The sequence below is a fragment of the Nothoprocta perdicaria genome, unplaced genomic scaffold (genome assembly GCF_003342845.1).
Source record: "Nothoprocta perdicaria isolate Ctin4 unplaced genomic scaffold, notPer1 scaffold_86, whole genome shotgun sequence".
In the NCBI taxonomy this organism is placed as follows: domain Eukaryota; kingdom Metazoa; phylum Chordata; class Aves; order Tinamiformes; family Tinamidae; genus Nothoprocta; species Nothoprocta perdicaria.
In genome coordinates this window covers 3075614-3099428 of record NW_020456154.1, presented here as the reverse complement: position 1 = coordinate 3099428, position 23815 = coordinate 3075614, and the positions used below count along the sequence as shown (strand labels likewise).

General features: G+C 43.8%; 1 protein-coding gene across 4 annotated transcripts in view; it reads left to right on the top strand.

Moving 5' to 3' along the window:
* The first annotated feature begins 334 nt into the window (after positions 1–334).
* CACNG2 (calcium voltage-gated channel auxiliary subunit gamma 2) overlaps positions 335–23815 on the top strand; it is a 55218-nt gene continuing 31737 nt past the window's right edge. For 3 of the 4 annotated variants that reach the window (XM_026052282.1, XM_026052281.1, XM_026052284.1), the window contains exon 1: positions 733–1175. In XM_026052282.1, coding sequence (XP_025908067.1) covers positions 965–1175 — 211 coding nt within the window. In that variant the 5' untranslated portion in view covers positions 733–964. Of the gene's footprint in view, positions 487–732; positions 1176–23815 lie in introns of those variants that run through there. The other variant, XM_026052283.1, reaches the window with a different exon arrangement.

Genomic DNA, 23815 nt, shown 5'->3' with positions numbered 1-23815 from the left:
CGGGAGCCGCCGGGGGCCGCCGCGGGGCAGCGGGGGCCGCAGCCGGGCGCTGCTCTGCGCCCCCCGCCCGTGAGGGGCGCCGCGCCTGTGTCCCCACCACCACCACCACCACCCCGCATCCTCCTCCTCCTCCAGGAGCCCCCCTCCTCCCTCTCCTCGCCCACCTTCCGCCAGGAGCGAGCGCCGGAGCTGCGCGGAAAAGCCATGGGAGGCGAGACCTCGGCACCTGTTCAGCTGAAATCAAGGGCTTACAGAATACTGGGCAGTCTGGCTTGGTGGTAGGAGCGGACGGAAGGAAAGGAGAAGCCAGCAAGGAAAAAAAAAAGAAAAAAGAAAAAGAGAAAGAAAAAAAGTGATAGAGGATCCGAGCAACCGCCGCTGCTGGGGGAAAAAAAGAAATAAATAAAATAAAAACACAAGGAAGATAACTGTGAAGGAAAAGGATTTTCATGGCGCAGGCTGCAGAGCTAAGCAAGAAGACTGAAGGTTGCATCTCTGCTCTTACAGTCTCTAACTGTCTAGGTCCAGATAATGAGAGATTGTGTTGAGGATGCTGCTGCTGCTCCCCCGTTCACTGTGGAAGCCATCTCCAAATTAGCCATTACATATGGAAACTGGAGACCAGAATTTTAGAAAAAGGGATTAAGGCGTCTCGTTTTGGGGGGGGTTCTCTATTTATTTGTTTGTTTTTTTCTTGGTTCTTTTCTCTCTTTTTTTTCTTTTTTCCTTTTTTCCTTTTTTTATATTTCAACCAGAACGTTTCCGATTTAAAAGGCAAGCCTCTTCCCGTGTGGTCTTTCTAATTTACACTCTTTTCCGTGGGCTTTCTTACCTCCCTTTTTTGATATCTATCTCTCTATAAATACCCATTATATTATTAGTCGGAATTATTATTCTTTTATTTTATTAAACACACACACCCCAAGAATCAGAAGGCGGTTGGGTATTTGTATAATGAAGAATTATGGGGCTCTTTGACAGAGGTGTTCAGATGCTTTTAACCACCGTTGGTGCTTTCGCTGCCTTCAGCCTGATGACCATAGCTGTGGGGACCGACTACTGGCTTTACTCCAGAGGGGTTTGCAAGACTAAAACTGTCAGTGAGAACGAAACCAGCAAAAAGAACGAGGAAGTCATGACCCATTCTGGATTATGGAGAACCTGCTGCCTGGAAGGTATTTGATTCCGGATCTTCCCCTCCCTCTTCTCTCCCACCACCCCATGTCTCCCCCCCTGTCTCAATAAACCCCCTCCACATTCCACCATTTTCTCATTTCACTCCTGCCACCACAGAGTGAGAGCAGTGGGCTCTGTTACTCGGGGCAGAGAGGCAAGAAGAGAGGCAAAACACTCTCTGCTCTGTTCCCTTCTTTCCTTTTCCCCACCCTCCCACAGGACCCCCTGAAATTCACCCCCCATCCCCAAGTAGAATAATGTGTGCTACAAAAACATCAATAGACCCTTTCGAACAGCAACTGTGCCGTCTGCCTGTCTTCAGGCTGTTTGTATTGTTTGGARAAGCAATGCTAAAATGCTGTATTATTACTATGCTCCAGCTGTAACCACACACTGAAATGTTGTCTTTGCGAAAGGCTTGTTTGCAAAGACAAGACAGGGGTAAGGGGCAATATGGGGAGGGGTAACAATAACACACTCCAGCTACAGAAATCAGTTCACTTCAGGAGGGAAAAAGAGAGAAGGAAGCAACCCTGTTCTGTCCAAAACGCCTTGTGTGACATATCTAACGGTTCCAGTCGTCTCAAGCAGAGTTCGGAGCATTTCGTAATGCCTGTGAGCAACCACATCTCATCAGCTGGTTGCAGAGGGGGTCTATTCGGTGGATGATTGGTTTGTTTGGGGGTTAAGAAAGACTCTCCCCCCACTTGTTTGTTGCTGGGGGAAGGAGGTTGCTTGTTCGGGGCTTTCTTTTTAAGGTTTATGATAAACGCTAAAAATAAATGAGTCTCTGAGTGGAAAATCAGCCTAAGTCTGATTGCAACTGAACAGCAACTCAGTGATATGTCTGATGTCAGAAGAGACACCACCGCAGCCAACTTCTGGAATCAGACTTCCTAAGGGAGAGGGGGAAGAAAAGAGGGGCCAGTGATTCGCTTTTAAATGYGCGTTGCTCTGTACTGCTATTGGCGTACGTGTGGGCTGGGGAGGTGGTCTTCAGCCTGTGCTGAAGGGGACAGGGGCAACTGATGTAACTGCATGGCTTATGGTATACACATAGCAAGAAGGAGAGAGGGAGAGCACAAGAGCGCACATTACAGCCCCCTGTAAAAGCCCTGCTTATGGATCAGCTTTCAGTTGGAGGGTGGGTTGCCGGGGGTTTATAGAGATCTATAGATAACATACGTATCTAGCAGTGTTCACCAGAGCAGGGTGTGCCTTGATCTCCCTAACGGGAGAGAATGGGAAGTGGGTACCGCAGAACTGCTTTTCTGAGACCGGCACTGGGAGAGGGAATGCTGGGGGCAGGGAAGAATAAACTGTGCATGTCCTAATGTCTCTCCGTGAAGCAAGCTAAAGCTGCTGTTTGGAAATGGTTGTGTCCGGGAAGAAGCGCRAATTTCCACCCTCCCACCCCCCCATTCTTGGTGCAAACGGTTGAGTGATGGCTGGACATGTTTTGAATAGCTAAGTGACTTCATTGAGCGATGGTCTATTTGACGCATACTGCATTTAGTGCCCTTTGTCAACCCAAACTGCTGCCTTTTAACATATCCTGCAGAGGAGCTCTATGCTGAATACTATATTCTGTCTCCGCGCCAGAAAATCAATAGCAGTAAATTAATGGGGGGGGGGGGGGTTAACCACACTCACACACACACATGCACACATTTCCTCCATGTAGATAAATATATAGAGATATATTAATAAAGAATGAAAAGCCTTTCACACAGCTATTCATTACAATCGGGGAAGGAGACATCTCCTTAATTAAAAATTAATGAGAGAGGAAAAATAAGCAAACCCAAATGCAAAGCCATGCAGGGAGGGTGGCTGCAGGGAAGAATTCCCTTCCTGAGCTCTGTCTCCAAGCCAGAGGGTGGAAGGAGGCTGGGGTGGAGACAAGAGGTATGAGGACCCCGGCCGGGTGAAGCAGTGAATTCAGATCATGTCTATCTGCCCACAGAGCTGTATCCAGAAGGACGCAGTCTGAGGGGGAGGAGGAAGGGGCGGGTGAGGTTTGTCAGATCGGAGAAGCTCGGGGCGCCTTCTCCTTTACATGTGACAGGAGCCCAGAGGCACTGTGGAGAAGTGACTTGCACAACAACAGAAAGTGCCAGGGTGCTTCCAACTAAAATCTGCTAAGTTCCCCATCCCATTCCCCACCTCCATGTTGCATTTCCAGCCCATTCCCTCTGCCGTCCCTGTTCATGATCTGTGGGCTCGAATTGCAGCCCTGTGCAAGCAATGTGAAATGCAGCCTGAGTGCAAGCTGCCCTGACAGGATGCTCTTTCCTGTCCCTAGCCATGTGAGGGCTAGGGCTGGCTTATTCTYCCAGCCACTGAGCAACACCGGCTAGCTGTGTCAAGCAGAGCAGGGAGATGCAATGCACCACTCAGGAACAAGCACAGCTCTGATCCAAGACCTTCTCCAGGGTGGGTACAGGTTGCACCAAAACTTTGGTGAAGGCCAAGCAGCAAGAGAAACATGGTACAAGGCAAAACCAGCTCCATAGCTGCCTGCCGAACAGGGCTTGGACATGGGTTCACCTCACAGGGTGGCATTGAACCGCTGGGATGGCTTCACTTGGCCTCCTGCAGCCCTGCAGCCTGCACGAGGGCCAGCCGCTGGCACTCCCTCCCCTGCGAAACAGCACGGCCAAACACGCTCATCGAGCAGTTGTGGGCAGACCCAAGGCGGCAGACCTCTTACCATCATGTCTGATTAGCTGGGGAGGGCATTGTCTTCCTTCTTGGTAGAAGGAATCAGAAAAGTGTCCGTGGTTCTCTCACTCTCCCTAACAAAAGTTGCCTGATGGAGAGCAGGAGGGAGAAAGGTAGAGCAAGGACTCCTTTTCCCCCTCTTGGAGAGGGTGGAGAGACTTGTTCTAGGGCTCAGCCCTAGAGTTTTGTAGCCTCTCAGTCCCCAGAGGCTACAAAAAGGGATAAATCATCTGCTTATCATTAAAGGAACTTGCCGAAGAGTCTGGGGCAGAAATGCTGCTACAGCCTTGAGTGGATGTCTGGGCAAGCCTAAAGGGTTAGGAGATGTAAGAGGGTAAGAAGATGCACAATGAGAGAATAATCAAAGAAGTTACTGTTACAGTCTTCTGTCACTGGTAGGAAGAGTTTGCCCTCATCTTTGGAGATGTGGGGCATCTCTGGCACCAGGCAACACTGTAGGCTATCCTCCAAAAATGAGGACTCTTGGTACTCAAAATACTTTGGTAAATTGTCTTTTCTGTATACAGACTCAGTGCAACTGCGATATTTACACCTGCCTCTCTACAGGGCTCCTGCCATTTTGTGTTAATCCCCATTAATGGCCACAGTCTAATCCACTGTCCCTCTTCCTCACCTAGCAGCAGTGTTAAATGGTCCAGCTGCTCTACTGCCAGTTGCTCCATCCTCCCAGTGCCTTTTCTGCTCCCTGCAGTGGTCCAGCTTCCTCCTATCTAGATCTCATCTTGGCCAAGATATCCAAGAGCAAAAAAAGGACTTTGGAACTCAATCTCGGCCTATACATCTAGATATACTGCATTGTAAATTGCTATATTGTCTTTAAGAATTTGAKTCCTAGGCTTTCATCTTTAGGGTTCCCATCTTTTCAGTCATTACATTGCCCATAGTGGATTTTCAGTCAGTATTTTCAGATCCTTGTCATAATCAGAGCAGAAACGACAGAGATGTCATTTTATCTGCCCCTCCTCTACTAGGATTCCTTTCCCCTGTGTCCTACAGAGAACCCCAGCTCAGTAGTGGGACTAAAGCAGAAAGGTGGTGTTTGTATTACTGCAGATCACACACTTCTGATTGTTTCTTATCTTCACGGAGGTTATTTCTTTCTCAGACCTTGGGATTGTCCAAATATGTCTCTGAGCCATTCAGGAAGCTTTATCCTTCAAGAAAGAAGGCTAACTGTCTTTCTTGGATCTTTAACTGCATATGCTCAAAACACGCAAACACACCAAGCAATTGAGATCTGCAAGCTCATGTCACAGATGGACACAGACTGCATTTCTTGTAACTTTGGAATGGCTGCAGATCTTCCAAAGTAATCCTTTTAGGCACATAATTTTTAAAAGCAATTACTATTATGAGTGATGCCATGTTGAATTTTTTTCATGAGCTCCTCTAAATCTCCTACAGGATCCTAAAAAGTGAGCGACGATGCCTTATCAGGGTCTTATGAAGTGAGCAAATGAAATGTATTTTATATCTGTAGGTTATTGGTTTTGTCATGTTGTCATTTTTATTAGGAAAAGGATTGTTCTTGGAGGCTTTTATACCAAGAAAGAGGGAAAGCAGAGTCCAGGGCAGGCAGGCATGAGTGATGCACATGGGGTTAGACATCCCTATAGATCTGACTGGTGTGAAGGCAAGTAATTGAATAGATGTTGGTGCAGAAAATAATTCCTGCCTAGAGACCCTTCCCAAGGAAAATTAATGAGCTGCTCTGTCCCCTTTCCAGCTTGTTATATCAGAACAATGCATGAGAATTAAGTGCAGATTCAATGTTTGGCAAAAATGAAGAGCTGACAGCAAGTGAGGCAGGGTACAGATTCTCGCCTTTCATCTCTTCCTTACACTGCCTTCTCCTCCTGCTCTTTGCTTCAGGACCACTACTTACCTTTCATATGCATCTTACAAGTGGGTTTATTTCCCCCTTATTCCCCTTCTTTCTTTCCCAGCCTTCTTTCTTTAACCCTCCCACTCTGACATTTTCCCTAGCTTTGCCCCGCAGAATTGCTTAATATCCTAGTCCTGAGGTTTCACAGGGATTCTGCCAGGGCCTTTGCCCATGCTATCTTCATTTGGAGGCTCTTCTGAATACACAGGGAAAATATCAGTAGATTAAGCAAGAGTCTCCGTGTCTTTGTGGTCTAGAATCAGGAACAGCCTATGGCATAGCTCTGAGCTGCAGCAGGAGGCAATAGCCCAGCACATAACTGATTGCTGCTGGCTTTGCATCTGTCAGGAAAAAGGAGGACGTGGAGTTGAACAGGTCTAAGGATGAAGAGGAAGACCAAGAATTTTAAACTGGGAGAATGTATGGTGAGGGAGATACCTGGGGTGAATGTGGTTCTACCCGCAGCTTCAATTCACACCCGATTATAAATTGCTGGGAAGCTATGTATTTGATGGAATGAGACCTGCAAATTCAATTCATTTGTAAAATTTGACAAGCAAATGGCGGTCTACAACAGTGAGTAGCTAGAACTGACTTTTAAATTGCTTTTAAATTATGAAGTTTTTTACTGACAGAGAAAGCAGAATGGGTTAATATTGTCCTGAAATGCACCAGAAATTGCCTTGCTGAAGAGAGTGAGAGTGAAATGCAGTGGGAGGGACATAGAGATTCACTGTGGCAGCAGTAATGTATAAAGATATTACACAGAGATAGAACAAATGTCTCTTTGCCAGGGAGACCAGGAGCTATTCCTATCTGATGTTTCCATTTTAACCCACCCATTTCCCTGTGCAGGTCCCTAAGCCCTATTTTCACTTCACTTTGGTGTGTTACAATCTAATCAAGAGTTTGGGGGAGGAGGACTGCCGAGGTTTGACATCAGAATCTCCATATTTATTTATTTCAAAAGCAATAGCGAGGAGGTTGCCGGCGGGAGCAGGAAACATTTGAGGCTCTCAGATGGCTCTGCCCCCTGCCCCTGTTTTAAGAACAGATTCCCAATCAAGCATGCCCTTTTTATCCCAGGGGGAGCCCTCACTGCTCCGTTCTGTGCTGCTTCTCCCTTCCATATTGCACTAGTTGTCGGGGAATGTGCGGCTGCCTTTCATAGGCATGAAACCTTTCCCCTTTCAGAAGGCTCACGGGGGAGGGAAAAGGCATCTCCTGCCTTAGGAATAGGTTAGTGGGGGGAGAGGGAGGGGGAGTCTCTCCCTTTCCCCTTCCATGCAGCTCCCATCTCGGAGATACAGCTACCTAGAAGGGGAAAAACAGAGCGTAGAATGGGTCAGGGATGCACAGAACATATTGTAAATGCAATTCACCCAAAAGTTATTTTCTCTTTGCTTATATGGCCTCAGCTTTTCCTGTGCCCTCCATCTTTGACTCATTCTATCCATCTCCATTTTAATTTGTTCTCGTTTCTCTCCCCTGTTTTTCCTTTTTATTTTTCTCTTTCATCTTCATGTCTGTTCTACSCTTTCTTGCAAGAGCAGCTTCTCCTTCATTATTTCTCCTTGATTCACTCCAAGTTCTCGGAGGCCCATCCCCCTCACCATCACCTCTGTTACATTATCTTGTCCTCGCTTTCTTCTGTCCCCTTTGCTCCTGCCATCTCATCTGTCTGTCCTCTTTCTTCTTTTCTGTGACATCATTCCACTCTGGTTTCCTCATCTCACTTTCAGAACTGCATCCTTTTGGAGCTGTTCTGCCTTTCCTTTCTAAAGCAGATCCTTCACAACCCCTCACTGTGGCTCTCACCCTTCTTTTCTTTGTCCGGTGTCTGCACCTGTTTGACACCGTGTGAATCTGGTTGCTTTTGCTGTCTTCTCTTTCCTTCAGGGCAGCCTGGCTACCTCTAAGGGACAGCAGAGAAGGGAGGAAAAGGAGGGAGGGGAGAAGGGCTGATGCAGGTCCCTCTTTCTGCTCCCTTGTGCTCATTGCCTGTGGTCAAGTAAACATCCCTTCACTTTGCTGCCTCSGACCTCCCATGGCCAGAGGGCTCACTGGCAGCTCAGCTGATGAGCAGGCTCATCTGCATGAAGTCAGCAACTGGGCTGGAAGGAGCTCATGGCAGTCCTAAATACCCTCCCTGGCAATCCTCGGACATGAATCAGGCCAGTATCCAAAAGGAAAAACAGGGTCTCTTTAGCCATAACCCTGGGGCAGTTGTTATGCAGTACAGTGAAGGATCTCCGGTTGTCAGGAAAAAGTGTCTCAGCGGTCATCCTTTTCAAGCTGTTTATAGAGTAAATAATCCCTCTGGATTATTTTCTTTGTAATCAAGAAGATAAAAACTGAGATTCTCCTGAATGCCTAGAGGAATGAGAAAAATGGGGCAGGAGTCTCCAGATCCAGTGGATCTCAGTGAATTGTGAACCAGCCRGGGGTAATCTTGGTTCGTGAGAGAAGGAGGATCATATACACTGCAGTGATCTAAATGAACCATAGCAGCTTGCTGGATCCCAGAAACTGGGAAAATGTTATTAGTGGCCCAGTGTGGTGCAGAAGACCYGCCACCAGAAAGTCCTTAAGCATGAGAAGAGGAGCAGGCAGGATAATAGAGAGCACTACTCTTACAAGAGAGAGGATCACCCAAGGGAAGATACTGCAAAGCCAGAAGAGGATTTGTAGGAAGGAGACAGGGACAATGAAGAGAGCATGAAAAACGATGTATTTGCCTGGAAAAAAGGAGTTGAATGAGAGGGAAAGTCTTTGGATTATACAGAATAATGAATAGGCTGAGGAAGGTGGATCAAGAACTCCTGATTTCCCCRTTTTGTAATACACAGACAGGAGGGCCTGATGTGAGTCACTGGAGACCCAGTTAAAGCTTTCTTTTTTTGATGTGTATCAGGACTGTGGAACTCACTGCCCTTAACAACTTTTAGTAAGCTAGTGGGCATTTACTAGAGAGGTCATGAAAATCAAGCATCCTCATAACAGATCTGAGTAGCATTTGGGTTTTCTTTTTTTTAACTCAGCAATTAAACCACTCTCCATGAAAACTAGGATAACGTTTCACAAGGGCAGTCTRTCCCTTATCTGACTGCCATGTGGTTCTTGCCTCTTCCCTGAAACGTTTGCTAGGGATTAAAYGGAGCTCAGATTTACTTAGTCTGGCATTTCTTTTGTTTCTAGATGCTTTGCTATGCAGTTGCAACATAAGATGGAAACTAGGCCTGCGTTTCTGCTGGTGTCAATGACTGCCCTAATTTGACAAATTAACAGTGAGTTTAGATATTTCTATCATATTTCACTAGGAAGGATCTGGGATAAAGAGCAATTAGGAGCATATGGAATTAACTGGAGTTCTTTTTCTTCATACCCCAGGGTATAAAATAAGTAGTTAGCAATGAAGGTGCTATATATGTGCAAAGAATTATTATTGTTAAAGTCCTTGCTTCCCAGGAAGCACTAGGCTTTGGGTCTCTTTTATGCTATCATGACTAAATTAGAAATGAGGYTGTCTCTTTTTTCCTTATATCTGTGGAAATGATTACTGAACTGGCATCTGATGACGTAAAATACTGGAGTATTTCTCTGCACAAGAGATGAAGGCCTGATTCTCCCCTTGTTTGCACTGGTGTACCCTCACTAACTTGGATGGAGCCATGCTGCTTTCACAACCCCTGAAGGCAAGGGGGGAATTAGGCAGGGGCAGGGCCATGCTTGTTTTAAACAGCCATACCTCCAAGGTCACCACATGTCTCTGCTTCACCAGCGTTGGTCCTGACASACTAAGGACTAAATTTACTTCCAGCGTGGGTGCAACAGCTCTGAAACTAGTGCGGTTCTGCACCTACCTGTTCTAGCAGGTCACTCAGTCCTACACTCACCATTTCCGTTTTCATCAGCCTCACCCACATTAGGGAAATTCTGCAGTGTTTAACAAGCTGTTCTTTCTTCCTGTGGGGCAAAAATCTTCCTAAGTGTTCTTCACCTTGGGTTGGTAAAATGGCCRGGATGACCATGAGCCTACCCTGGATTTTGCTTTCTCTTCTTTTTGAATTTCTGTTTTGCATTCAAATATTTTTATATACTGATAGCTTTCTGTCTCCCAGCCCTGTTCACCCACTTTGTGTTACAAAAACCTCTCCCACAAAGTTCCAAACTATACAATCAGAGTTTTCGTAACAAGCCTTGTAGGACAGGTGAAATCCACTTCTGTTTCTGTGGCACAGGCTGTTGAAGTTTTTATACTAGCTTCCTATCAAATCTATAACTCCCCAGAGAAGCATCTGAGCTGTAGACTGTCCTTCCTGTCCCTCAGAGCATATACTCCTACCTGGCCAGCCTTGAAAACAAAAAAAAAAAAGAAAAATGGAAAATGAAGGTGGCATACAGAACTTGAGAATGCCGTGCCTTCCTGTCCGTGAGTAGGAATTCTTCTGATGCGTGTTTTTGCTAGAAGCAGAAGAACAACTTTAAATTCCTGACTTAGCTTGTTGTATAAAGTACACACTCTGTCAAATAAAGAATAACACTATCCACCTCCGTCCCCTGCATTTTCTATCAACTTCTGCTTTTTTTTCTTCCTATTTCTCAGCTTTCATTCTGCTCCTGAACATGTATTTTTAGTGTCTGTTTTATTTTTCTCCTCCCACTACTTCATAACTACAATTCATTCTTAAATTTCCTTCACTCAGAGAACTTCTCTCTTTCTTCCGATCCTGTTTGTACCAGTAGCATAGCTGCAATGGGATGGATCACACTTGAACACTGAATATTTCCCAGGTTTTTGGCATCCTCACTCAGTATCGCAAGTCAAGCACTGCAACACAACCACTTCTGATCTGATTGCATTTGCTGACTCTCATAACCTAAGAGTAGCCTGTCCACTGTAACTAGTAAATTTCTAAAAACTGGTTTCTACAGCTATACTTCCTCCTGGATATGTTGCCTACTACTTTTCTTTCTCAGTTTCAATTTTTATTCACCCCTTCCACCASTGCCCTTCTAAATTCACCGTTTCCTCTATTTTCCCCGTTTTTCTCCACTTCATCTTTCATGTCTGACCTTGTCTGCTCTGACTCTCACCCTTGATGATGATGCTGCTCTTATGCCCTTACATTTCTAGCCCCTAGACCTCCTGGGGAGGAACCTTCTTGATCCTGTTCAGCCTCTATGGAGAACTGGTAAAAACAGACGGCTAAGTGAGTGTATGTGCCTCCTTTCAGATGCAGTCCGTGGTGGGTCATTACCCAGCTGGTGGTTGCGATGAAGTGGCCTGGCTCTGGCTCTTGCCTTTCAGACAGCCAGGGGGAAACATTTCCAAATGCAGTGTCCCCTGGATCTACTTTCAGAGTCTGAGATCCCAAGGGATCAATTATCRAGATTTTCTGCTGCTTCCTTTTAGATTAAAGCACTACCCTTTTTCTTAGGCCGAGGATCATGACTTTCTGAAGGGCAGTGCCAGAATTATGAAAGAAGACATTTTCGCTTGCTCATTTTTGAGTGAGGGAGTGAATGAACTGTGCTAAATATTTTTTCTGTATATAACTAGAGCTGTCTCAGAGAAGTGGCAGAGGAAACAGATGGCAGAGGCCCTTTATAGGCAGCTGCTGTTGTCTCTTAAGGTGTCACCAGCACAAGAAAAGTGGTTGTAATTGGGGAGCTTCAAGATCAGCAGCGCCTGAAAGGACTTGAGCAGAAAAGAATGTCATCATGTGCATGGGGGAGGGGGGAATCAATATTCAGAGACTGGAGAATGGTGCTTCAGAGGTGAAGCAAAGCAGAGGGAAGAGCTGAATCAACTAGGAAGTCTTATTAAATGACATAACTGGAGGCTGGCCAGTTTCCCAGCATTTGGGAGCTCGTGCTCAGCGACAGCCAGCAGAAACCTTCTCAGGAGGATGAAGGGGGTTCTGGGGCAGTGAGAGGGGATGCTGTCTCCCAGGAAAGAGAGACAGAGCCTTAAAGAACTGTGGAAATGAAGTCTGGGGGAGAGGAGATACGCAGGAATAGCTGTTGCCTGCTCCCTGTCTTCTCCAATTTGTTTCAGATCAACCCTGCACAGTTCACTTTTTGGATGAGGGGTTATCACAGCTTGCTTTAGGAGCCTCATTCCCAGCTAATGCCTAAGGGATCTGTCTTCCTGGAGACCAACCAGTTTACAGCATGAAGCGAAATTATAAACTGACCTCTGAAAAATCAGAAGCAGAGATGTATACCTACTCTGTAAAGAACTAACCAGAGTAAGGGCCTTTTGTATGCTCCAGGCTTCCTTGGTGTCTACAAAGTAAGAGATATTTGTTATTTTCAACACAGGAAAGATCCACAGAAATAATCAGTAGGAAACTTGGAAGGAAACCATAGACAACGACAGAGTCTGTCTCAAAGCACAGGGGTTTGCGGTGACATAACAGCAACCGCAGACAGGCTTGGAGGTGGAGGTAAATGGAGCCAAAAGCTGCACAGCTTTTTCTAGCTGAGACATCTCCATTGTAGCAGTATTTGAACAGCTCGTAATCTTGAAGGTAACATCTGCTGAGAGCAGAGCAGCAAAGCCATTTCACTGTTGGAAAAGGGAGGAACAGGGAAACTGTGTCTTCTCTGCAGAGTGAACTGCAATGCGAAGAGCACACAGCACACAGGAAGCATGGGACTGAAATCCCCCTAGATTTCAGGTGACTGCCTAACCATTGCAGCATTCTTTTTCTCTTCAGTTATCCCTTTGCCCACATATATGCAGAAAAACATAATTCAGTAAGGCTAAAAATGGGTTTCCGGGAATTAATTCCAGGGGCTGTCTGAGATCACAGGAGAAAGGTGTTCTGTGAGTTGCATCATTACAGCTTGGCCCACATTTAAAGGACTAGTGGGGGAAAAGAATTCAGAGAGAAGACAGACCACACGGTGAGGATGGAGAGGCTCCAGAGCTAGGATTTACACTGTCCTACAGAAACTGGAGGAATGGATTGTTTCTGGGAGCAGATCCACACAGTTGCGGAGGGAAACGTTTCTCTACACCGGACACAGATGAAAGGTTGGGGCTGAGTGAGTCTGTGGCAGCTAGAAAGCACAGCTGGATAGATCCACTACACAAGGCAGAACCAAAGGCTCAGAGCCAGTGTGAGATAGAGAAGTGGCAAAGGGAAGGCAGCGTAAGGGCTGGAAGGAAGTGCTTTAAAGCTATTTGAAAAATGTGGTATGAGAAAGGAGTGTGAACCAGGGACCCAGGGACGTGGATACAGGAGAGACCTGAATTGTTCTGGCTGAAGAGAAGCAGAAATATTAACTGGAGCAGTGCAAAGGAGGGAAAGACATATATGTTGTCCATCTTCTCTGTCTCACAGAATGGGAATGATTTCTTCTTTCTGATGACAGCATTTGCCACCCTGGAGGCCTTTTCTTCCTCTCTCTCCTTCTCCAGCCCATGGGAGAAAAAAGGGAGGAAAAAAAAGAGCCTCAGATACRCATAGAGCAGGATCAATCACATTAACCAACCAAGACAATCATGGCCATTCCTTGCACTGAGTTTCTCTTTCCTGATCTCATAGTTGTAAATTATATATTTTTTTTATTTTCCTTCTCATAAAGGACAGGAATCCAGRTAAAGGGATGCGATACAGAACTGGTGTAATTTTGGCCAGATTGTCTGTAGCAAGGCAGGGAAATTAAAACTTAGCAGTCCACTCTTTTCAGGCAGTGGAAGGTTTCATTGTGGCTGCACCAAAATGTCCTGCATGGAGCTGAAACATCTTGTGCTAGACATTATGCAAACAGAAAAGGAGGTGTCTTCCCTACAACAAAGAAGCAACAATCTAAGATGACAAATGACTTATGAAAAGTGTCAAAGCAGAAAACAACTAAAACACACATAAAACTTGTGTCTTTCTTTTTTTGACATCAGTAACAGGGTATTACACCTATAACTGACCTCATCTCCTTCTTCAGGGTAGGGAAAGCAGAATGCAGAGTGAGTAGGTCTGCCCAGAATCAGGCAGTGTCATAAAGAGATACCTAAATAACTCTAAGCAAGTTAGCTTAGGTACGAGGAGCCCTACTGGCTACTCAAGCGTGTTGTTCGGCACACACAAATTATCAGCATGTCTGAGCACTGTCAGGACGCTGCGCTTACTCAGGTGTGCTGCTTCCAAGGCCCTGCGAGGTCACCTCGCAACACTGCATTGTGCCATGGAGACTTACAGTAAGAGACTCTCAGCTTTTAGTCTAATTCTCATACCCCTACACTGGCATGCTTAAACAGCCTTTTTTGTTTCTTGTTTTCTTTTTTCACATTTGGTAACTACTAGTAGTCTGAAGGAAATGAAGGGTTAGGTCTTATTTCAACTCCTATGGGAAGGATATCATATTTGGGGTGCTGAAAGGGAGCTTGGAGGATGTGGCCCTGGTTGCCTATTTGAGTCCCTGAGAAATCTGGAGCCAGAAGATGCCATCATAGCTGTATTTCTCCTTTCAGTTTGAGCAGACAGGGCTGAAGGAYGTAGAGACTAATCTCCATGTGACCTGCAGATCCTGTCCTTTCATATGAGGGCTGAAGCTTGCTGAAGAGGCAATGCTGGAATGCTTTAGCCCATGTGGTAGCAGCCCTGGGGGTACAAGCCACTACTTTCCCTAGGGTTGTCATTTACCAGTGAAAATGCATTGGATTCTTGACAACACTGCAGGATTTACCAGCAAAAAAAAATAGTTTGTTCTGATAATAAATAAAAATCTGATCTGGAGGAGGTAATTTGCTCAGATACCCATGAGATCACTTACTTTGAGTATCTTCTTTAATTCTCATTGAGACTGCTAGCTTTTGTCAGTCTTGATGTTAGTTTTCTTGGAGAGAGGTGTAATGTGACTTCCCCATTTAAAAAAAAAAAGAAAAAGAAAAAGAAAGAAAGAAAGAAAAAAGGAAAGAAAAATACTCAAGAAGAGAAAAAAAGCCTTGGTCACCACACCACTGAGCTCCATCAGAGCAGGGATGAAGGTTGAACTCACATCCAAAGAAATATTTAAAAACCTATACTAAGCCCTGCTTTTCTTTGGGATCCACATGAAGAATTAGGTCTCTGCAACAGATACACAGTTGGTAGCATTTCCCGAATAATGTACTAATCAGAAATACTAAAAATAGGCTGCATTGGAACATCAGCTCAGTCATTTGGAATGTAGAGCAAACGGCACTGAATGTGTTCRATGAAGTGAGAGAGCTTTGTTTTTAATCACAGAGCTATTGATAAATTGTTGATAAGTGATCAAATGTGGACTTTGCTTTCAAATGTGGTGGCCTTCTGCATCTGCCAGGACTCCCTTGAGCTACCCTTCTCTCTTTCACTGCTAATGTAGTRGGACTTCCTGGCTTTTTCAAGACCTAATATAAGAATAATTGTAATATCGTCTTTGTTTCTCCAGATAACAAATTTTTGTCTTCTGGGCCAGCGATCAAATTGCAGGAATTATCTTTTGGGTCAGTGATTAATTTTCAAGAATAAATGTCCATAGTCCTATGAAATCAGATTCTACCAACTGGGTAGGATATGTGAGAGAAGATGACAAGATGGGAGGCAGATGAGTTCACATCTCTGCATTTTGTTATGGTATATTATGAAAATAACATCAGGGTATTAGATTAGGAGGAGCATGGTCTTAGATGAAGGAGAATCTAGACTTAAATGATACAGTATAAAAACAGTGGCAAACTGTGACAGAGTCTACAGCTGAGAGGAGATTTGATGTTCATATGGAAAGGAAATGACCTCAAGGATATTTGACTGAGAAACACGCAAAGGAGTAAGGGAAACTGAGGAACTAAGAAGAAAATTTCCATCTATTATCAGGACTGGAACACATTTTGAGTCATGTTTGGTCATGACAGACCCTATTGGCTGTCCTTCAGATGTAAACTAGATGTTCTGGCCTGTCTGGATGACACACAATCCGGAATGACAGAGGAGGATAAAAGAGTTTTAAGCTACATTCACATTCACTAGTCCCTAAAAATATGTCATCCAGAATTTCTCCTATATTCAAAATATCTTCAAAAGACAATAAATCTTTTTTTCTCCCTTGTTTTGTGCTACTAAATAGAGTGAGGCAATTGGAATGAACCTGAGCATGAAGCCCTGTATCTGTGCTTTTGCTTACATGTGATAATTCATTAGTGAATTTAGTGGATAGTTTGTTATTCACCTTGAAGCTATCTATACATATCTTTTTGGTGGGGAAGAAGCAGGTTGTCTTTCCCACTGTCTGCAGGAATCTAAAGATATATCTGGGGTATAGTTAACACACCTTACAGCAATGTTTTAACACTGTTTCTCAGTAGGCATAGTTCTTAGAAGTCCTGTCTCAATATTATTGGGATGGAAGGAACACCTAAACTGTGCTGAGGCAATATAACAATTAATTAGCTGATTTACCATATATATATATATATATACACACACACATATTCTGACTATAAATTCAAAAATTATATGGCCTATATATATTATATTATACAACCTGAAGTATCCTATCAGGAATCAGGTTTTCCCTTTAATCTCAATCCTAAAACATCCTGTCCATCAAGTACGATGTACTTACATATTAGCATGATGAGAGCAGCAGGAAAGCTTAAATGGCTTGCTAGAAAATGCTACAAGTAAAATATAGATGTATTTCATTAGTGTTTGGAGGATTGGCTGCTCATTAATTAGATGAATCACCCAATGGGTGTGTTCCCTAAGCCAATCAAAGCGTGCCAGTTCAGTAGAGGCACCGTGAGCAACGCTGTGCTGCGTCATTCAGCATTCTCTGGTGAGTGATTAAATCCATCATTTGTAATAAATCAAATGTCACGTAGGGTTAACACATTGGGTCACGTTAGGTTATCTTGGTGCTTTTGCACGTGTTACATCAGGTACTGCTGTGTCATACAGCTTTTTGCTGGGTCATGAGGTCAGGCTGGGTTACTTAGATACCACCTCCTGAACTTGTCAAGAACCCTATTGGGATATGTCAGGGGAATGATGAGAATGGTATGTTGTGTAGCGTTTTAGTTCACCTAGCTACTGCTTCTTGTCATGGATGAAGTATTTCTTTCCGTGAAAATGTGCATTTGTCTCATTTTCTAGTTTAAGTAGCCACTGCAATTTTTGTGATGATTTTCCCCTCCAAAATGACACCTGCTCAAGGCCCATAAAAGGCAAGTCTAGTCACTGAGCTAATGACCTCTTTTTCAGAACAGAAAATATGGTGCCATTTCAGTTAATTATATTGCTGTCTGACTCCACAGAGTCAGAAAGAGATCCTGACCTCCACGAGTACTGCTGCATATCGCTGGTTTAAGTGGGTACTTTCCCTATCATAGGGAAATCCCCATGCAGCCAAGAAATGCATAAACCTCCCCTCAGTTGGGGATGAGGCCGAGGGAAGAATAATACACTAACAAGACATTATGTTACAGTTATCCCCTGCGTAAGTGGTAACTTGTTTTAAATTATCATTTGACCAGGTATAATATTAGAACAACCTCAAGCTAACTCTAACTTGCATTAGGGAGTAAACCACTCTCTTCTGATGGTCAGAAAAATAGAAAGCGGGATTAAACCACCTTAACTTCTACACCGGTTTCAATGAGAAAACCAGAAATACCCAGTTTCACTCCAGTACTCACATCAGATGACAAGAGTTCAAATCTTGACATTTTATTGCCTAGGAAGATAATTTTAGGATTCTTTTAAGATAGCTATGACCTTCTGCAAAGTCTGTGTGGTTTGTTTAGTAGTAATTGACTCTTGCTTCATAGAAAAGGAATAAAAGAATGGTCTCCACAACATTTTTAAACCTCTCAAAATAAATGCAATTTCCATGACACATAGCACTTGCAGAACAAAGATGACAGACTGACATACAAAAGTTTTACTAGTACCAACCAGGATGACATGCTGAGCCTACTGGTGCCATCACAGATAGAAAAACAAACAAACAAAAACCACATATGACTTACTGAAGAAAACGTCCCATTTTCATCAGCAAATACAATGCTCCTGTTGAGATTTCAACTTGTTCTTTCTATGCATGACACTGCTAACCCCTGTTCGTGCCAACTGAAGGCATGCTGTTAGTGCATTATTTCTCACTCTTTTATGTGCTCCTTGTCTCACTGTCTCTGGAGCACAAGGAAATGCTCCTATGCCTTGGAGCACTGGAGCATTTGTATCCCAAACTGGAGAATTTGGGATACAAAAAGGCTAAGTGGTTTGCTAAACATATGCAGAGTGAGTGACACAGATGAATTTTCTGTTCTGCAAAACTTTGGTTCCTGTCCATCCTTACACAGAACTGCTTACCTGGCCCAATTGACTATCACACAACTGCAATGCATTGCTTATTTTCCAAGAGTGGAGTACACACATGATCTCAAAAGCACCACAGAAATGTCATGGATTGAAATAAAAAAATGTATTAGAGGTAATTCAAGCTTTACAGCACTTCTTACAAGCTCCTGGATTCTCTGAACACAGGAGGTCTCTACAGAAGCACTATCAGATCTTGTTGGCCTTCTATGGGTGTCAGTGAATGAGCTAGCAAAAAGTTATTCCCTCTGCAATTGAAATCAAACTCATATTTTCCTCAGTAGAGTTATTTTAAGTCATTCATTTTTATCTTTTTTTCTCTCCAAAGAAAAGTCYGCTTGATACTCAGAGTCTGTTAGAACCAAAGGGGAAAGAGAGAACTCTAGGGTATTTTCTTGCTGCAACTGAAGGTATGCTTGGTACTAAGAAAAAAATATTAAAAAACAAACCAACTTTACAATGCTTTGTTTTAGGAGAAGGAAAAAAAACATGTAGGGGAAAGCAGCAGAACATTCATGCCATTGAAGGCGAGGATGGTGTGGCCACTAGGGAGGTTAATGCCTGCAGTTGACTTATTAGGTAAAACCYATAGCTACTATAAGTCAGCATAAACCACTGACTATTATATTYATTCATTATGCATGTGAGGCTAAGATGCATTTTATTTCATTTAACCTTTGTGATGTAAGCGTATCCAATACTGAGTTCCTGGGTACATCTGTGACAGATGGTGTTTAACAGCAACAACAGTCACTGTGGGTGTGCTTTTCCATGTCTTGCTGGAATCCAGCTTCCTCCTCAGGCTTCCCATGTCAGTTGTAAACCTCCCAAAGAAATTTTCAGCTGTGTTCTTCCACTGCAAAAGCAACGCATTGAAATGTATCCATATCAACAGTGCAAAAGTAGTGCAGCCCCATGTGAGTCAYGTAATGCAGGCAAAGACACAGCTAGGCACCTCTCACTGTTTCCTTTCTTCCATGCAGAAGCCCAGAGAATCCTCTCACCATGATCCATTCAGTTCTCTCTCCATTTACTTGTCTCTTTTTTGACTTCTCATTCAAGCTCAGCAGGTGCCTTCAGTTCCCAAATATGTCCCCAGTTCTTTCCAATATCAGCTGTGGAGCTAAAAAGGAATTTTCTGAATTTGATTGATCAGGTTGTCACAAAGCTGGCTGGGAGCCATTTGTTGGACACTCCTCAGATCCAGAATCCAGCTGCTGAATTTTCAATGTGCTTTAAGCACCTGGAGTGTGAGGAGAAAAAAAGCACGACACCTGACTGAGAATCTCCAGAGGTGTTCTGGGGGCACAGAGCCTCTATTTGCCAGCTCCTCCTGAGAGTTTGACCTCAGACTGCAGTTGCCTGTCATTGCGGACTCATACAACTTCGCCAGGTTGCCTAAAAACAGCCTTTCACAGAACACTTTCACTAGGCATGAATCTTCTGGCTTACATTTTAATTTGTAAGGCCCTGCTAGATATAACAAATCCACAATAAAGATGAATTTTGCACATAGCACCTGAACCTGACACCTCTTTAGACCTCTCAGCAAATACAGACCATGAACAAATAACAAATACAATCTCCACTCCCCAGCTACCTCTCCCTTTGACTGTGTGGGAGATCTTCTACCTTCAGGCTGCACGCCTTTTCTAAACGTTGTTATTCCCTTCAATAACTTATGTTTCACTTTTCAAAAAGCTGTTCACTCTCCTCTTCACCACTTATTTTCTACCGTTTCTCAACACAGTTTTCTGTTTTGTTCTTAATCCTCTCCATCCTTACCTGGCTTGTTTGTTCAGCTTTTTGCAATGCACCTGCATCTTAGCCATCCCATCACCCCTGTCTTTGACTTCCGTCATCATCCATCAGAATTTAAGGCACAGCTATTTTCAGTGGTGTGTGAAGTGCGCCACAATATCTTCTACCTAATAGCGAGCACACATCCACGCCGAAATTATTCCCACAGTAACAGAAATGTAATAACACTGCAACATGAAGGAGAATGCTTAAGTCACACAGAGGTCCCAAATCACCATGAGGATCAGGACCAGCTGTTCAAAAGCTGGCACAGAGGGAAAAGATATTTAAACCCACTACTATTCTAGCAGTGCTGAACACTTGATAGGTACAATGACCTCAAAAGAGACACACATTTACCTCCACAAGCAATTGGGGCCCTCAGCTGCTCACCTGGCAAGAGGTCAGAGCTATTGATTCTGGAGGACATTTGCTTACCTGGATCTCCTCCATCCATTTATGTTCCTTACACAGGAGCTCAGAGCATGAAGACACAGGTTATCCAGCAGTCACACGACTCTTGGACACTAGCAACAACATAACCTCCACATTTTTATAGATGGAAAGAGGCAGAAGTATCACATAATCTGCGACTATAGCTCAGCCAATGTTCCATTTGCACGCTACAATTTATAAGCTGCGCTGAGGTATGATTTAGAGGGATGAGGACAGAGTGCTTTGATTTCACTGGGAACATCGAAGTAAAGGAAAGCTTCCCACGAACACGCTGAGAATAAAACTTAGGGTATGAGACAGAATCTCCTTTCGCTGACATGCCCACACACAGACCAATGCACAGATCACCCTTGGCTCAATGAGCTCTTATTATAAATGATCCTGGGCTAACAACATAGACAAAGTAATTTATGGCTCTTCCTGCACTTCTGAATAAWCTTTAGTAGGTTGAATTGTCCATAAATCTGCTGCTGTTCTTTGGATACAGATGTGAATCCAAGGACTCTCTGCCTCTTAAAATGATGAAGTTTGGCAAGCAGAAATCACTTTCTAAATCAAGAATTCACCCTTTCTTCATTTAAACATTGCAGGAAGTGATGGCACATTTACAGGAAGTAAGATCTGATGGTGGTAAGCAGGGTTGAAATAACTTGCCATTTTCAGAGCTAGGTCAAACACATGGCAATTATATCACAAGAAGCTTTATGAGAATGTAACTGTTTAAAAGCTCATTAGGAAAAGAGGGACTTGGCATGCAGTCTGGAAGCATAGTGGAGGGAGGGATGGCTGCATGGCAGGACTCCTGTTGGTGTATGAATGTTTGCTCCGTGGTGGCAATGTTATCCCTTTCTAGTCCTGACAATACACAGTCAATGGCACTTCAGGAGGTGGGKGGGGGACATCTGGTTAATGAGGAACAGATGGACAGCATCGGACATGCACTATACCTGCTCTTTCCTCCACTGTTCCCTCCCTCACTCTCTGATTTCTCTGTCCTCCCCTGCAGCTGAGCTCTTCCTTCTCCCTCCTTTTAAYGGGAGAAAGTATTTCTGTGCTAGCAAGACAGAGCAACAGATGTCTCTGATCAAAGCAAGCCTGCTACAAACAAATACAATGAGAATATGTCTCAGCTGTAGAATGTACCTTTCTCTTGAAGTCCTCTATGCTCTGCTGGCAGCCCCTGGTCAGTGCTTACCACATCACTTTCAACRCCAGTTCCTGGACCCTTACATCATCATGACAAAACATCAAGTTTCAGCTCCATAGATTCCCCTGCTGGGAACAGCAGAACCATAGGTGTGGAGGACGCTGTTAATGAGGAACCTCAGCACAAGAGAAGCAAGAAATGGGCAACAGAGGTTGCTTTCTTGGGTGCGATTCTTTTTGATATGACCTGTTCAATCAATTCAGAAGGACTTTCTTAAAGCCGTTTTGGGGRATTTGGCAATTTATCCCACTGTGAGAATTTCTTTGTTTATCCTTCCTGCCTCCCTTCTCTCTAGCTTGTTGAAGTTATTTTTAGAAGTGCAGTGATTAGAACTATCAACCTGAATTTTCCTTTTGTTCTTCTGGTTCCCTCAAAATATGTAGGTAGTACCTGTGTCTTTGCTTGTGCTCTTGACCAGATTCCCAAATATGTGCATATATCATAGCTCAAAGGACACAGGGCTGTGCTCTTAGAAGTTCTTCTATGAAAGAAATCTTCCTAAATCCCTGTATTCCAACAAACACTGACAAAAGAGCAAAATAATTCCTAACAAGTTGCTGTTGGCTTTTACAAATACTGCTAGCTTTTACTGAGCCTCTGTCCCTGGAAGATGACAGAAAATCAGTCTCTAAATACTTTCTCACTCATTCATATACCAATTTTACTTTACTACGGCTATGCTTTCTCACAGTTACAGAGTTGCACTGATCCCCCAGTTTACATTACACAAAGAAGGTCATCTTGTAGCATCAGAAAAAGGTTTTCCAGCTTCCTGTAACTCACTGAGCATTTCAGTAAGAGTGAGAAGAGTCATCTGAATAAGTTCCTTTCAAGAGCATCAAGCAGAGGTATAGTCAACACCCCATCCATCCTATCTTCTTCTGTCTCTCTAAACTGAGAGTTGTTACAAAGTCCCAAAAGGGTATTAACATTATGTGTAAAACGATTTTGAAGAAAAGATCTCAGTGTCACTTCTATGAATTCTATGCCAGCTGTCTTTAAGACACACTGCATTTTATATATGTATGTGCATGTGTAGGTATATGTATGTGTATATATAGGTCACAGACATAGCATGAATGAGGAAGCAGAGCTTCAGAGAAGAATGATTTAGGTGGGATAAGGGGGGAATGAAGCTAATTAATTTTATTTAATAATTTCAAAAAGAGAAACAGACTGAGTGCCTGCTATATTCTTACTGTAGTACACAAATGCTGAGTTAGCATCCAGATCTATCCTTTGCCACAATGTTGACTTTATGAACAACATAATACAGAAGTATTATTCAACATACATCTCAGCTGAAGCATCCTGCCTAAATTTGTCTGTCTTTGGTTTTCCCTCCAGAATCTTCTCTCTACTATCTCTCTTCTTGCCTTTTCCCAGAGGACCCTAATTCTTCTTTTATATACAAGGGAGTTAGTAAGCAATGTCTACCACAGTGACTTAGCAGTTTTTCAGCAGCCTTACAGAATCCAATGTGTACTGGCAGGACAGGACAACACGAGAAAATGTGTATTATATCTCTCTGCCATTCATTACAGCCTGAAGTATGTCCATCTTAGCTTTATCYTGTGCGATTCCACCAGGACTCTGCTTGCTGCCTAGGACAATTCCTTGGTTATGGGGGAAGAGTGAAGTTCCTAGCTCCCCAGGGTAACATCCAAAGTCCAAAATGGCAAGATTGTCCTTTCATTACTATCCTTTTGCAAGCTAGTGAGCATGGCAACCTAGTCTGGAATCGATGTGCACTTCCCTGAGTTCACAGGGAGATCCTGTGAGGATCTTAAGAACACGTGCAGAAGTCCTCAAGGACAGAATGTGCTTAGCTCTACTTGGCAGCTCATCTCCAGGATCTGCTTTACATATGCAAACAAATTTGTCAGGCCAGTCAGCCTACCACTTTCCATCAGCTTGGATGGCTGTGCACTTTGTGTTTCATCTTAGATTCTTTCCTCAGACACATTTAATCTCTCTCCTTGTACACATTCTGTAGGGATAGCCCAAGGTCACCAATCACTCATTCCACCTACTGGAATGGAGTTATTGTGGTCTGGGAGAYTTTTACCAGCGTAACCTTTCTGTTTGACAGCTCCTTCCCCTCAACATCAGGGTACATGTCTTGGCAATAACACCATCTTCAGTGTTCCACCTCCAAATAGGCCTCCATCTGCTGAAGAGTGAAAATTGGTGTCA